Source organism: Aythya ferina, assembly GCF_964211825.1.
Source record: "Aythya ferina genome assembly, chromosome: 1".
Taxonomy (NCBI): Eukaryota; Metazoa; Chordata; class Aves; order Anseriformes; family Anatidae; genus Aythya; species Aythya ferina.
Genome location: NC_140296.1, coordinates 144,712,533 through 144,729,824, shown reverse-complemented (window position 1 = coordinate 144,729,824; position 17,292 = coordinate 144,712,533). Strand labels below are relative to the sequence as shown.

At 36.7% G+C, this 17,292-nt stretch overlaps 1 protein-coding gene across 2 annotated transcripts in view; it reads left to right on the top strand.

Annotated features, from left to right (window-relative positions):
- Positions 1–17,292, top strand: part of SYT10 (synaptotagmin 10) — a 35,712-nt gene that overhangs the window by 2,962 nt on the left and 15,458 nt on the right. For both annotated transcript variants that reach the window (XR_014698617.1, XM_084538222.1), the window contains exons 2-3: positions 10,025–10,382; positions 15,813–16,377. Coding sequence is in view for 1 of the 2 variants with exons in the window: in XM_084538222.1 (XP_084394348.1) it covers positions 10,025–10,382; positions 15,813–16,377 (923 nt within the window). In the remaining variant the exon portion in view is untranslated. The remainder of the gene's footprint in view (positions 1–10,024; positions 10,383–15,812; positions 16,378–17,292) is intronic.

The window sequence follows — 17,292 nt, the reverse complement described above, 5'->3', positions numbered from 1 at the left end:
TAGAATGAGCTAAACTTTCAAATTCAAAAAGCAGAGTCAATGAGACAACATAAAAAGGGGTGCAAAAATTAAAAGAAAAAAAAAAGTCTGTATATTGTCCTTTTGAACACTAAATTCATTTAGTTTTTCTCATCTCAAAAACAAGATACCTGAAAGTGTCACAAATGTAGTATAAGGAAGAATCAATAAAGAAATTTCATGAGAGGAAAGAAGGCTAAAAGATGAGGAGACCCATATTTGGACAGGAAAGAATAGTACAAGAAACATTTCAGAAAGAAAAAAAGTAGATGATAAAAAGGAAAGAAGACCTTTTCTATTTAATACATGAATACAAGCATGTTCTGGAAGTTGAAAATTTTAAAATAGGTAACTAATACTGCTATGATTTGGTTTTGTTGGTGCGTGTGATGATTGCTTTCTGTTCAACTGGCCTGTAAAATGCAGCTGAGCTTCTCAGAGGAATCACCACCAATTCGCAGGCTCAAAGTAAAACATGAGACAACATTGACCCTGTGACCCAGGATGTTTCACTGGCAAGTGGAGAGGCTGGGTACTGTTTGTTGTTGTTGTTTTGATAGTGTAGGTGTCTACATATGAGAAAGAAGCAAGACAAGGGTAACAGAATCAAACACACAAGAGGGAGCTAGAGACACAGAACAAGAACTGGAAGGTTTGGCTTTGGAAGGGCAGAATAAAATAATAATAATAATAATAATAATAATAATAATAATAATAATAATAATAATAATAATAATAATAGTAATAGTAATAGTAATAGTAATAATAAATGAATCAACAAATAAGGAAAGAGAGCTACTGAGGTTTACTGCTAGCTAAGAAAAATAAATAAATAACCTCTACGTGTTTGGTTCCCCGTTTTCTTACAGAAATAAGAGTTTGGACATTCTTTGTGGACAAACAGGATTACATCAAAGAAATGGCTGATTCTTCAATACATTTTTTTTTTTTCTCAGTGACAGCAACAAAACCTTAGGACCCTCAAGCTCACTGCTTGGGTCAAGAAGGGGTAATCATATTTAGTGTAATGGATAATTAATCCATGGAACTCAGAGGAAAGAATCTTATTGAGAGAACACATTTTGTAAATTTCCAAGAGCTTTAGACAATTAGTGAAAATACAACATCTGCTGTTATATCTTCTGCCCTGGTAATTACAAGGACTATTAATTCTCTTATCTCAGGGGAATGCTCAAGAAAAAAAAAAAAAAAAAAAAAAAAAAAAAGATTAGGAAGCTGTTTACATTTATGGTACTTCTATATAGTCAGATGACAGTGAGATTTCTTCTGAAGAGAATAATGTTTTTCATAAAATGCTGAATTAGATGTGCAACTGGTTTATTTATTTTTTACACCTCCTTTATGCCCAATAGATTCGGGCAAAATTACTAAGATGTTTGTGAAAAAATGAGAAGAGTTCAGGTAGAAAATATATGGGAGATAGATGTGTGCAGAACTGCACCTAATAAAATTCATCTTTAATGCAAATAAATTATCTTCTAGAAATGCCCAAAATTCATAGGTACAGCTTGGTTATACCTGTATTTACATTCAGGCTATATGATCAATAAGGAACTCCAGGGTTTTCTTCTCTTCTCTTCTCTTCTCTTCTCTTCTCTTCTCTTCTCTTCTCTTCTCTTCTCTTCTCTTCTCTTCTCTTCTCTTCTCTTCTCTTCTCTTCTCTTCTCTTCTCTTCTCTTCTCTTCTCTTCTCTTCTCTTCTCTTCTCTTCTCTTCTCTTCTCTTCTCTTCTCTTCTCTTCTCTTCTCTTCTCTTCTCTTCTCTTCTCTTCTCTTCTCTTCTTTCTGTCTGTCTGTCTGTCTGTCTTTTTTCTGTCTTTCTGTCTTTTTCTATTTTTCTGTCAGTTGAGCATCCCTCTTCATTTTAAGGAGCCAAGCATATCGAAGTCCCAGCTGGGAGCATTTCTGAAAACAGCTGCATAAAGTGTACTGAGAGGAAGTTAGGCTTCCTGCTCTAGGGACATGTTCAAAATTCACTGTTATCACATATCCTCTGCAAATGGTGGGCACTTACTGCTGTCTTTGCTTTGTTAGGCCTTCTGGTCCTGCAGAGTTTAAGAACCTCATTATCCATTCTCATGGGGAACCAATGTTTATAACAGAGCTGGGAACACAGTTCTTTCCCTGCCAGGAGGACATTTTAGTCATCTAGTGAGCTAGATGAGGGCTAGAGAGTTCTTGAGGGCGATGTTTGCTCTTGCTCTTTTGATTGTCAGATAATGATTTATTTTTATTTTTAAAGTTGACCATGCAACAAGCATCAGCTCCTATAGGATTGTTTTCTATTCACCTAAATATTCCACTCACAATTATTTTACTACCATAGAACTTTAACCTGACATGTTTCCAACCCCACCTTTGATTGACAGTTTACTACAGAAGTACAGAAGGAGTAAGAAAACTCAAGAGCATCCTAAGCATGGCCATTCTGTAATATAGCCTCGTGCCTCCCTGAAGAGCAATGTCATTGGGGAGGTTCCTTCTGCTGCAGCCAGCATGAGTCTCCTGTTGGCTGTCAGCTCCTTTTCTGCCAGTTCCCATCCTGATGATTGCAGTTGGTGGTTTACATCAGTCCTGGTTCTTTTAAACATACTTGTGTGTACATGCATGTGTGGGTATACACATGCAGAATATAAGCTGAAGATATACTTGAACCACCTGGTTATGTTTAGGGGGATAGAGGAACAGATTTATCCAGTAGTGTGCTTATAAGTGCTTCTCAACTGTGCCAAAAGCAAGCACAAAGGGGACTACAAATGTGAAGACTACTGTGATCAGTGTGAGAGTATCATACAAGAAAGGAACATATTTCTTCATAAGAAAGTAACTGTTGTGTGAAACAATTGAGCATTCTGTTACAAATAAATGTGAGAAAAATAAATAATAAACTTTTGAACAGTTAAATACAGATCAAATTTTTTATGGTATAATGCATCACCTGGACAGAGCAAAATTATTACCATAGAGAAATATGGTTTGGGAGAAAAAAGAAAAAGTGCAGGGTTACTGAAAACTGCTTTCTGAAATGGATGGTAACAAGCTGTGAAAAACAGAAATAGCTAATTCAGCAATGTAGTGGTAGAAAAGAGGGGTAAATGCACCACAGAAACAAGATTTACAGTAATGTGAAGACAGTCACAACAATGCAGAAGTGCTCAACACACATACAGCAGTGATGCACAGTAAAGGCAAGCATTTATAAAGGAATCTTCCTCTGTCCATGTTTTGCAAAGAAAAAATACAGAAATGCTTACAACAGCAGGGGGACAAATCTGTAATAATGCCAATTTTGTGTGTTTTGCTAGGTCTTATCATGTGTTGTATGTTCATTATATAATGCTATGTATGAATAAACTTAACCATGCCAATTCAAAAATGACACTTAAACTATGTGAACCTGGCTGTAGCTACAACATGCTCATAACTGTTGGCCGTCCCAAGGGTCTGTGATGCGTTTTCATGTCCTTTTCTTTTCTGAGAGAGTATAATGAGGTATTCTTGCAGATGTTTAGATATGCTTGCAAGTGTGAGAGCAGAATGGGACCAAGCTCAAAGCTGTGTTTTTTGTTTGTTTGTTTGTTTGTTTGTTTGTTTTGTTTAATGGAAGGCAGAGGGGGGAAAGGGGCTGAGCAGAGATGGAAATTTATCTCCTTTTGAGATTAAGTGAGAACTAACAAGTATGAAAGTAGCTAAACAGGTAGGCCAGAGAAAGCCTTAGAAGTGGAGGATTCCAGTTTACATTTGGTATGTTAGAGTGGAGAGGCCAATGTTCAGTCCAATGTCTTTTGCTTCCTACACTGCAGGCAAAACACAAGTATCCAGCCAGGCAAAGTAAAAGCCATCCTTTTTAATTATATACAGCATGCAAATCATGTACCAAGACTTATGGATTACATTGCTGCTGTGGCAAATTCCTTCTGATTTCTGGAAAGCAGAAGGTGATGTATAGAGATAGGAGAAAGCTAACGAGCGTCTGGGAAATACCCAAGATCTACTATACATCCTAAAGTATAAAGGCCTATATAGGGAGTTTGAAATGGTAAAAGAGGATGTTCCATTTGTGGTTGGACAGAAGTAGATTATCAGATGCATTAATAAACAATATAACAGATAAAATGATTTTGACAAGAGATTAATAATTTTATGTGCTCTAAAGATGTAGTAAAACACAGTCATACCTGACTTCATTCGGTTGGTTCCCTTGCTGCTAAGAAATATTCTACCCTAGAGTTCTGTTAGCACTAAGAAATGATATATGAGCCAGGAGGTGGTGATGGCTATTTTGAACAAGTTCAGACATCAGACTGAATTAGCAGCATAGGAGGGAACACATTCACAACAGGGCAAGAGTCAAAAGATTTGGGGAAGTTATTCAAAGCATGTTTCATTGTGAGAACAGTAGAGGATACTACATGTAGACTTTTAAGTGAAAGGTTATTTTTGTAGTTTGAAGTGTAAGTCAGGTGTTTTGACAGGTTCAGGTTAAGAGAAAATAAGAAAGATTGAACCTGCCACTTTCTGAGGTATGCTATATCCCTATCTGTGGTGATTTAGATGATACTGAGGTAACTGTGGAAGATCTGCTAATGCCGAGTAAAAATGAACACCTGCAACTTTTGATGTTCTTCAGAGTTCCCCAAAGAAAACTTAACAGCAAAAATGATGGGCTGGGACAACTAGTTCACACGAGTAAAGGAGGTTTATCGGACCCAGACCATTTATAATTAATAAAGCTTCCGCTTCTCTTCGAATTCTAGAAAATCAGAGACATATTAATTTATCTGAACGAGCCAACTGCTGATATTCCAGACTACAGAGTTCCATTCAGAGTAGTCCCTATGGAGATGGTAGAGTTGCTTATGGATGATTAACAAGAGAGAAAAAAATAGTTAAAGAAAATTGGTTTGAGAAAACCTTACGTGATGTTGAACTTTAAATATTTAAGAGATCCAAGATCACCTATAGACCAAGAAGGGGGTCAAAAGAGGATACAAGCCTTCTTTTTCCAGAACGTCCTTTCCTGCTGTTGCTTTGTTGGGAAAAGTACATTCTCTGTAGCTTGGTCCATGTCAGATGTAATTCATCTCCTGCCTGCTGTGAACACTCACAGCACATTTCTAAAGCCAAAGCAAGGCTGTTGGGCTCTGCAACAGTCCTGAAGTATGAGTCCAATATACAGTCTTGTTCTGCAGGCATATCTCTTTTACCCCAGCTGGAGCAATGTGACTGACTGCACTTCGGCATATCTTCTGGCATGTGATGTGATGTGAGAGACACCAAATACTGTGACTTGACACAAATGTAGGTGACTGCTCCCTCCTTGCGCTGCCTGCCAGTTATGCACGTGGGCAGCCATGTAACCACATAAGCTGGTCTCCTCTTCATATTCAATACCATGTGTTGGTGGAATATCCTTTTTCTCAAGCTAAGCACTAAGGGCCTTATGTTTTCAGGGCACTGACTGAAATGGAAATGAACTTAATTTGGTCTGCACATGGAAGTCTGCCAGTGTGCATGTTTGAGAATGGATTCACATGCAGAACCTTCCTGAGGCAAATTTCAAACAAAAATTTGTTGCAAATGATAGTACAGAAACCGTTGCTCAAAATATTCCTTGCATCCAGAAAGGAAAAAAAAAAAAATATATATATATATATATGTTTCTGCAGTACTTGCCTAATATCAAACACTTGCTGTCAAGGATCCTCTTATGCTGAATGTGTTTCCACAGATATTTATAAAAAATGCAGAGAGAAGATTGTGAGGTAAATATAATTCAGGCATTACCCAAGTAGGTGTGTCTTTCTCAAATGAGAAATATAAAATTGTCCAATATTGCACAGCTTCAAATAGTAGTTTTAAATAGAAAACCATGAAGAAACAGGAAACTTTCTTTCAGACATGACATTTTATTAAGACTATGAAGATGACATTAAAGAAAGGTCGGTAAAGAAAAATGACCATGAGTGAAATGTTAACTCCAGTGAAATCAGTGAAAGATTTCCCACTGATCAGAAGAAGGTGTGAGAGAATGGGAATTTTCCTCACATTGCTAAAATTATCCAGCATGTGAACAAGAATGGCAAAAACATAATTTTGTACACCCTGATGAGTATGCAGAAAGATGTCCTATTCTGTGTAAACTTGTAGTATTGAAGACAAGATGTAATTACAAAAAAGAGTTGTCAAAAAACTGCTTGTGGTTGAAAATTATTTTTCTTTTACTTCATGCCGGAGACAAGTGAGAACACTATTTACAACACTGACAGTTAGCATTGTCCCAGAAGAGCGAGTGTTCTCCTTCTGCCTCTAAAAACCTAGTCAGTCTTTGAAGTTGTCACTATCTTTATATAACACTTACATAAGTAAAGTACAATCCCAGCCTAAAGACACAGCCATCCTTTGGTACCCATTTTTCTTCCCAAGCAGATTTCCTTAATAGGGGTGTGAAGAAACGTGAAGAAACTCCTCATCTGCAGGAGATGTTTTGGGAGCTTTTTTTTTTTTTTTTCAAACCAACCTTCCTCTTAAGAGGTAATACATGAGATACTTCCGGTGTAACATGTAAAGTGTCTAGGAAGCTCCATTTACTGCTGTTCTACAGATGATTCCAGTCTTCACATAACAGCAAATCTTTCACAGTAGTTACTCAACCAAGGGACTGTCGGAAATGAGGAAATGAAACATGATATTCACATTAATGTATATGGTATAGTGATTGCTTTTTAGCAATTATGGCTGTAAATGAAGTAAATATATTTTTATCCTAATGAACTATTTTTTGGTCCAATTCCTGACAATTACTGTATTTCATGATTTTGTTTAAGTATTTGTTGTACTATCAAGTGCAATATGTGAAACTCTTTAACTTATTATTAAATAGCAAATATGGAGACTGTAGTTTGTACAACTATCTCTAGAAATAGCTCCTACATATTTTCACTGCTCTTAAGACTTCAGATGTTTCATGTGATTATTTCAGTGTATGAAACTTACAATGTCTGTAAAGATTTCAGTACTAGGTTAGAGAGAATTTAAAATAGAAATATAAAAAAATATATACATAAAGTCGAAGAACTAGAGTAGGTGTTGAAAACAGACACCAAGTTACTTGAAGGCTTGAAAAGTGTCTTGCAGTTAAAAACTTAAAATAAGATTGGCTAGAAATGCTTTGATAGAACGTTTTTCAGCTGATAGTGTCTGCTCATCAAATTGTAACCGCTGGAAGGCATCAATGATCATATTTCTGATTTTGAAACTATTTCAGCTATTTCAAAGTAGTTACACATCCTGTTTCAACATTTTTTAAATGAAAAATTATAATTTTCAGTTCTAAAAGCCTTCATTTCCAAACATAACCTAGTTATGCCAACCACATCTAAACTGAGCTGGAAATACTGCAAATGACCCCAAATTGAATTTCTTTTTGGTTTTCTTTTTTCTTGCTTTCTGAAAAATCATTAACCTTTTGCTAGAGTTTTACATTTGGTCAAGATTTGAGAATGGAGAATTAACCAAAAAGAGTTCTTTCAATGGGGCATACCTCTGTATTCAGTTCTTAAATTTACTTAAGACCATTCCCTGGCACTGAGGCCAATTCACATGTCACAGCCTCTGTCCATACACTTAAAGTCTGTCTTCTACTAACATATAAGGACCACATCCAAAGTGCATATAAAGAATGATTGTTGGTCTTCTGTAATTCCTGATTCATGCTCAGGAATTGTCTGGGACATTATGAAGTACCCCAGGTTAAAGCCATTCAAGGGACTGGTGTAGGTGATTGACTTTCAGGCCTTGTGGGTGTTTTTTTTCCAGCACATTTTGCTTAGGCATGTCTTATGAAGCAAATCATAGCTTTTCACCTCTCATATGAAGACATGAAAGAAGAAATGACTGTAAATTAGAACTACAGAAGTACAAATCAGAAATACAAATTTGAAACAAAGTGATTAATTATTGAAACAAGCTGTAAACTCAGCATCTCCTAATGCCTTCTCTTGCTGTCAAGATCAGACACTGCTGTGGCATGTGCACAAGCCAAATAAAAATTATCAGGCTCAGAAAAGATCTCAGTGTAAAGAGTAGATCAAACCAAATAGCCTAATAACCCCTATCAGTCATTAATTCTCTAGAAAAATCATATGCAAGAATATTGTTTGCTTCTTGTGTTACATTGCTATTAGGTATAATTATGCAACCATTCATTTTATGGACATCTTAAATCAGAATTTACCATATGAATTTCTCCTTCAGCTGACACGGATATTCCAAGGGCTACATTTTGACATTTAACTACAGGCAGAAAAGGATGACACCTTTCCCAGGACTGTCAGAAAATGTTCACAGAGGCATATTTCTCTTCAAGGCAGGGCAGCAGTTAGTGCCAAATGCTTTAAAAGCAGAAGCACATCCCCTTCTGATTCCTCCATGAAGCTGGCCATGATGTATATGAAATAAGGTTAAGTAGAAACATGTCTTTCAAATATCCAAACTACAAACATCTTCTGTTTATGTTGACTGTTCTCACCTAGTTTCATGCCGAACGGGCCTTAAGCTCAGTATTATTTAGTGGGTGATATTGGTGATTAGGGGGACAGTTAGACCAGATGATCTTGGAGGTCTTTTCATACCTTAATGATTCTGTGATTTGTTACTGATAGACATATTTGGAAATGAAAGAAAAATTTCCTAAATGAACTTGTTGAAACTCAATATCCCCAAAGTATTTGTGAGATACATACTGTTTCATAGATTCAATACAGACCTAGAAGACTATTTTTCTTCCTGTGAGCCTTTATTAAAAAATACGCTCAAAGTCTGGTTGCACTTTTCCATGAGTTCAGTTTAGTAGTCTGTAGCCTGGAGCTATGGATACAAAATATTAGTTGTTAAATTGTCAAATCTTGTTGTAACAAGCAGCAGCAGCCATTACTTGAGGGGCATTTAGGCAGGGCTTATTGAATATTTTTAAAGCATACAAAAGCCTCTTTTCAAAAGGAAGGGGATTTTTTAAGTCAAATTTATAAGATTACATGATACTGGAAAAATCAAACTGAAACATGTCACATAGAATAAAAATCCTAATTAAGGCCCAATTGGCATTTCTGGTGATCCACCATTTCCTAAAATGCACGTCTGTTCCCAGAATTTAGTTGGTATGAAATCTGTTCTCCTTACTTTGACAGAGCTATTGGATATGTTAATCCACTGTGGCAGAAAAAGTCAAATGCTGGGCAGCAGGGATAGCTAAGTGTACGGTAAGATCTCCATACAACCCAGGGCATTGTATAGTGTACTCTGAAGCCAGCTTCATTTTCATAGCATAATTTTAGATACCAAGATATATGTGTTGTCGTGGTCTATCAGTGCTTAAGATTTAACCCCTGCCACTTATTGGTTGTGACAGACTATATCTTGTTCCTGCTTATCCAGGTAAATGTTAGGTTTAAACATGTTTATGAAGCAGTTAGCACATGAAGTCACAAGTTTGACAAGTCCTGAAGAAATTTCTTTATCAGCCTCAGTGTTTTGAATTAACCTATCTTCATGTGCACTTATAGAAAATGTTGACTGTTTATTTTTTTCAGCAAGAAGTGTTCATGAGCAAACACCTTTTGATGACCATGGCTGGGTGTATTCAGGACCATTTGTGTAGTCCCTTATTTCCTGAGAAGCCTGACTGGCAGTGTGTGGCTACTGGTACTGTTACTGGCACCTAGTCTGTGCAACAGTGACTGGAGAATTTGGAAAAGAAATATATAGTAGAGAACGATAGCGTTTCAAAGGCATTTTAGATATATTAAAAAAAAAACAAAAAAAAAAAACAAAAAAAAAAACCTAACAAATACATAAATAGATAAAACTTTAAAGATTTTGATAGGATAGTGATTAAAATGCTTCTATCTCCTTACCTGTTTCTTTCTTACTTTTTTTTTTTCTCCATGTTTGTCTGTTATGATGATCTCTGTTTCTAATTCTTTGCAGACATCTCAGTCAGTCTGTTAGCAGTAGTCGTCAGCTTCTGCGGGCTCGCTTTGCTGGTAGTCTCACTTTTTGTCTTTTGGAAGTTGTGTTGGCCCTGCTGGAGAAGCAAACCTCTCACTTCCAATGCCAGTAATGTCCCTCAGAGCAACTCGAGTGCTCCCACAGAGGTTTTTGAGACCAGCGAGAAAAAGGAAGTTAAAGAAAATGGGAAACCTACAACAAAGGTACTTGAAGCTGCATTGAAAATTAGCCACACTTCACCTGATATACCAGCAGAGGTCCAGAATGCACTGAAAGAACATCTGATCAGACATGCACGCATGCAGAGGCAGATCACAGAGCCCACATCATCATCAAGGTAAGGGACACTTACATCTGTGGCACGTTTCCTGGAAAAAGGTACAACCAGAACATGCTGCTGAAAACTTCTAATATCATAGGATGTTTGCTGTGTTTTTACCAGTTATGGGTGAAATGGCAGTCATGTGAATTTAAACAGAATATTCCAAAACAGGTGGTGCTACCTCACTGCCTTAACATATGAAGATCAAATCTCTGTCTTCTACTGCTTTGTAAATACATATGTTACTGCTACTTTAAGCTTTTCCTTTTTAGGTTTTGTGTATAGGAAAATCAAGTTGAGTGTGATTTTTGCAAGTACTGCAAGTCTGTCATTTCACAGAGATATTTTTGTAGAGGAGTTGCTTTTGCAGTTGAAAGTTTTCTTCTTCACTAAATAAATGGCAGGTTTGTTGTTGATGGCACATTTCTTCAAGACACGGTTTGCCACTTATAAAGGAATTAAAGTCCCAGTCTAAGAATATAGACCCTTACAGACTGACCTCAAAGCAGTACAGATTATATATAGATTTTTAAATAAAAGTCAAGCATATAATATTGCTGCAGTGATTTCTTTTGTATTAAAGTGAAGGACACAAACTTTAATTTTGTCACAGATCCTGAGTTATCTTGTAAAGTAGTGAAGAAGAGATGTGCAGTGACCTGTAGTATCAAACAGGGTTTTCTTCAAATACTGTCAGCAATTTAATGTATGGGAAATAGACAGTGAACTACAAAGATCATTTCCTACATAACAAAATAAATACACAAATAATTTTTTAAAAGAAATGTTTCGTAAACACAAAATGGGAAACTGAAGGTTAAAAGAGGCACCTGAAGTATTGCATAATGCTACAAGTAAGAGTACAAATGCTACATAAGAAGTGGCTTTCACTCAATGGACTATTTGCTAAATCAACATAAGCTACAAAAGCAAAACAAAACAACAACAACAACAAAAATATCCCTCACATAATAATCATAATAATCATTGGAGACACAAGACTAGAGAAGACATACTTTATGTTTAGTGGCCACATATTTTGCTGGCTTTCTGAGAGTCCCTAAGACAGTGTTTTGCTTGCTCAGTGCATTCATTGAGCTGGTGAGTAGAGAAAGGCATTTTTTCCAGCTATTCCAACAACGAGGAACAGCCAAAAAGCAACCACAGAAGGCTCCCAAAAATTAGAATATTCTATCCAAAGGAGGTCTAACTGACTCTAGCAGCTGAACTATGATGAATGATGCAACTATACAGCTGGCTTGAGGCCACATTGCCTTAGTTGTGCCTGAGTCCAACTACTGTATCCATCTGCTAAGAGGTGGAGCACAGTATCCAAGTCTTTCTGAGGAACAGTTCCAAAATACTAGAAAAACAGCTCTGACATGGTAACTGCTATAGGAAACACAGAGGGACCAAAACTGATACAGCTTAGCATGATAAAGATATTATGTAACTGGCTATCTAATTGGATATTAATTGGAAGAGTTTTATCCATCATGTACCAACAGGTAAATCTGTAGGTGATTGGGCTCTTTGACTACCTGAACAGACAGAAGAAATAGCTAGCTGGCAAATAGATTTGAAAACTCTCGGTGGTAATATAGGGGAAAAAAAGAAGTTCCGGGGACATGATCCAGAGCTACTTCAGGCTATGAAAATATTCCCACAGGCCTCCAGGGTGATTTGGACTGGGATCTAAATACATAAAATATCCCCGAGGCCAAGGACAGTTTTACAAAATTAAAACCTGTCATCAATCATACTCTTTCTGCACGATGTAAGGAAGCTTTTTCTATTTACCCTGTCTAGAATATCAGTTTTAAATCTTTCCCACTTTAGCCAATTAGCAGTAGGGGGTTTGGAAACACTTTCTTCAGCTTCCTTTACATTTTGCTCAGAAAAAAAAAAAAAAAAAAAAAAAAAAAAAAGACAAAACAAAAATGAACAACAAACAACAACAATATACCTTGTTACAAAGTGTTTAGAATGAGATGTATCTTCAAAAGTACCTAGAAATCATCCTTTCTGTATTTGCAAATGCATTTTTTCTATAACCCTGACTGCTTGGTGAGTCTAAGCCTTCCCACAGCCCATATTAATTATTACTGCCAAGAATGTCATATATAAGATGAAGGCAGGATATTTAGACCAGTTTTCTGGATTACTTCTCTTTCATGTGACAGAATGTTGGATCACATAATGATTAAAAACTGGCTCTGGTGTCTGATGTCTGTGAGACATGTTATTGCATGGAAATGATAAATTTCTGCTTAATTAGAATGACACCATTTGCATAGTTCCTAATAGTAAGAAAAGACCTGCTAGTTTAAAAGGAAGAAAAAAAGAAAAAAAAATAAAAAAAAGTCCTTCAGTCCTTGATCCCAATTAGCTAGTAAACTACAGTAGAAGAATTCCTGCATCAGTGGTGTTTCTTAACATACATTTTTGCTGTGTGTTAGAGAAAGACACTTTTCCCAGAACTTTGTGAAGTTATTCTGTAATATAGTGTATTGCTTCTGTGATATTTCATCCTTCAAATGTTCACCTTGACTTCCAGAGTGCTTTGAGCTCCTTGGTGTTAGGTGGGAGAGAAACTTGCCACTCAGCTCTACAAGAGTAAGTCTGCTCCCAAGAGGTATAAATGCAAAAGTGAGGTGCTTGGAAATGTTAAGTTTAAAGAAAAACAAGCAGGTCTCTTGAATTTGATGACATCAAGGAGGAAACAGCAGCCTCAGTTCTGTCTAAATACAATTTAAGTGCTGGTGTCCATTCCTGGATTTGTTCCAAAACATAACTCTAATGTCATGTAGTAAAGCTAGACCAGAGCCACACATCATAAATCTCAAGTCATTTCATAAATCAGCATCCTATTCTACTTTTTAGTCTTACATATGTCAATCTTATTGAGTAATAAAACAGCTTCATACTATCATTATTCCTGTATAAGCACATTTCATATTAGAGATTTATGTGCAGACTTACTGTCACTCAAAATGTGTTTGCTCTAAGTTATAGAACACATGTCTATTGTAGGAGTGCTATGTAAAAGCCAGTAGTGGCTCAAAGTACCTGGATTTGCACACATTAGTAGCTTCACAGCATCTTCACAACCTGGTTGCCTGACATCCTTGTACTTCATTATAACAGTCATTAAGTCCTTTGTTATTGCAGAACAAAGGAAGACAAATATGTTGCCATGACAACAATGAAACTTCTTAATAATTAACAGACTGATTAGCCATCTTGGTGAAATGCTGTGACTCAGAACAGATACTAGGCACTATGTAATTAGGGCATTGGCTTACTAGAGCAAAAGCACTGCTGGTTCCCATGGGGCATAGCCATACAGCTGCACTGTTCTACTTAGCAACACCTCACAACGACTGTCTTCGCTAGAGGATCTTTTGTATGCAATGTTTGACAATTTGAAAGGAGGTTGGCACCTTAGAAATCATAGATTCATGTTTTTACAAGTTACATGTACAAGTATTAACTCAGATATTCATAAATACAACAAATACTAGGAGAAGAAAAAAAAAAAAAAAAAAAAAAGAGTTTGTCTTGTATCCAATTTCATTCACACTGGAAATGGCATGCAGGCATTTTCACTGTTTCCCCTGCATAGGCAGAAAGTCAGAGATACTAGAGTGCTAGCACGTAAATCACTGCATGCCCAAATTTTTATTGCCACTACATTCTGGGTGGAGTTCAGTTCCTCCCTTGTGTTTGGCACACCTATGAGATGGGACTTTCCAGTGGGCAAAGGCTCAAGGGCAGCCCTGAAACTCCCTGAGGGTATGGTTATAGTTAGGGCCTTCCCAGTCCTCACTCCAGTCCAGCATGGACATCATATGCTATGAATTTGGGCAGCTTAAACATTTAAGAAACATTTAAGAAAGGTAAAATGTATTATGAGAGGGGTATAACATTCACCCAAATTTGAGATCAAAACACCTGTTTTTTTTGGAGCTACATCAAACGTGGCCTATTCTCCCTCCCCTATTCTTTTGTGACAGTCGGACTGTTCCCTACACCTAGCAGTACTAAAACAGCCAAAATGGGAAACATTCTTGTCTATTATTTAATGGCTGCAGATTACCCTCTTGTATCTCTGCCCAGCTAAATTGCAGTAGTTTTGCGCTATATGCCTTCTGCAACCACTTCACTTACAGCAAAAATACAAATAATATCTATAAAATGAGTCCTGGTTGCTTTCAAATGGACAATTTGCATTTCTGATTTAAAGAAAGAAACACACAGCTGTGACACCTCTTGTTTTCAGAACACAACACCACAGGGAAACCAGGCAATAAGGCAAGGCTGCATTTGGCATTAATAAGCAATTGATTGCAAAAAGCAGAGGAAATTCTGACAATTAAATTGCTTTTTAATGGCAACTAAGTACGCTCACAGGAGGAGGTAGTGAGTATTTCCAGTACAGATTGTAAGGGTAGTGAAGTACCAAGGAAATATGAAAATGTCCAAAAAATAAACTGGACAATATGGTCATAATGGAATCTGCTAATGATTAATTCTATGAAACCTTTCGGTCAATATTTTATACTACTTTAAAACTGCATGGCATAACAGAGGTTTGATTTCAATCTTAGAAAAGGTGAAAATTTCTGTTGATGGTCGTGAGTCAGGATAAGTCCATAAATATGTACATATATGCTACACAATATTCAGAATTACAATGATTTAAACATAATGTTTCTTGGTACAAGTATATGAATCAGTTTTCTAATATAATGCATAGAAGAGTATGAAAACATAAGGAAAATAAAAACTATCACAGGAAAATGTTACCCAAAACTTTGAAATGTATTGCAGCCAGAACAAAATGTTCACAATGTTATTGGAGAAGGCAACCTGTACCTCTGTACTGAATACCCAATGGATATACTTAAAATGTTGTATGATGGCAAAGCACTATGTTGAAAACCTCCAAACAAAGCTTTGCATGGCCTTTTCAGGCCTTTCACAGTAATCAGTGTTAAGCATGGTAAACATTTAATTGAAAAACAGCCAATGAATGCCTCCAAACAACAGGAAGGAAGTCTGTTGTCTGTAGGTGATTTATTTTTTTTCTTCCTGGCTACATTTTGTCCATGCAATAGCACAGTGGGATCAAGTAATGCTGGAACTGTAAAGTTGTTCTATGAAAGAACCTGAATGCAGTTTCAGCTGCATAGCTTGAAAATGAGGTGATAAATATATGTATTGCCAGGACACTGGGTGTCTCTCAGGTCAAGAATTTTGTTCTGAATGATCATTTCCTCTCAAAGATGTTTTAACACTTGTAAAACATTTGGGGGATTGTTTTAAAATTATTTTAAAGATACAAACCCTTATTAATTTAGTCTTCTTGATGTATTTTCTATTTAGTAATAGCCAGGTCTTTTCTGGAGATAACTATGGCTCATTTTGTGTGTGTGTGTGCAGGCACAATTCTTTCAGGAGGCACTTGCCAAGACAGATGCAAGTGTCCAGTGTTGATTTTAACATGGGGACAGATCCAATTTTACAAAGGGGAGAGACAACAACCAGCATTGGGAGAATAAAACCAGAACTCTACAAACAGAAGTCTGTGGATTCTGATGGGCAACAAGAAGATGTGAAAACATGTGGAAAACTTAATTTCACTCTCCGGTATGATTACGAGAATGAACTTCTGGCTGTCACAATTATCAAAGCCTTAGATCTGCCTGCTAAAGACTTCACAGGAACATCCGACCCCTACGTTAAGATATATCTGCTTCCAGATAGGAAAAAGAAGTTTCAGACACGAGTTCACAGAAAGACATTAAATCCTGTCTTTGATGAAACCTTTCAGTTTCCTGTAGCCTATGATCAACTCAGCAACAGGAAATTGCATTTCAGTGTTTATGATTTTGACAGATTTTCTAGACATGACATGATTGGGGAAGTAATTCTTGATAACCTTTTTGAAGTCTCAGATCTCTCCAGGGAAGCCAATGTATGGAAAGACATCCACTGTGCCACCACAGTAAGTAATGTGTTACCATTACCAAAACCATTAATGTGATATTTTCATTTTTTCTTTTGTAGTTCATGGCAGAGCATCCTGTTTATCATCAGCAGATTCTGGAAGAAAAAAAAAAAAAAGTCAATATTTTCCTTTAAGCACAGAGAATAAGATGCTTAGGAAGCTAGAAAATTTAATTACTAAAACAATCTTCTGAGAACATACCATCATCCTCATGGCTCACTGTACAAGTGTGCATTAGGTTTATTAAATAAATAGTACATCACAGAAAGTCACTGCTTAACAAGAGCTATTAACATTTTCCTGGCAGGAAAATACCCTGTCCTTCAAAGTAACCATCTATTAAAGAGTAGAGCCTGTTCTGCACTTGTTAGCACATCTTCATGGGGTTGGGATCCTGTGAGAGACGTAAGAAGCTCAAAATTCTTGAAGTTTAAAATGCTCTTTGCAGGCTGCCCTTTGCCTAGGGTCCCCTAGTAGATGTATCTGTGTTGCTGCTGGTTGCTAGCAAAACTCAAGAGACACAGGGAAGGAAAGTTAGGAAAGAGAAATTGTTATTTTGCTGTTGTTGTAAGCAAGAAAAGGAGGTCTGTGCAATTCACTCATAGAACAGATGACAAGCTACCATCAGGAAAAACACAAGTGTCCAACCATTATCTTTGTTAACACAGAAATCCAAACTCATCTTCCCTAGCTAGAATTTGAGAAGAAGGGGGAAACAAGTGTTTTTTGTTTGTTTGTTTTCTATGTTTGTTTTGTTTTTTAAACTATGCTATTTATGTAGAAAAATTTCCCATCCATTTTTCTGTAGAGATAACCAAAACAGTTTGTCATGCATGTCCTTAAGCATGAGCTGGACTGCCATCTATAGAGTAGCAGGGATGAACAGAGGACAGAGAAGTACTAGACACTGCT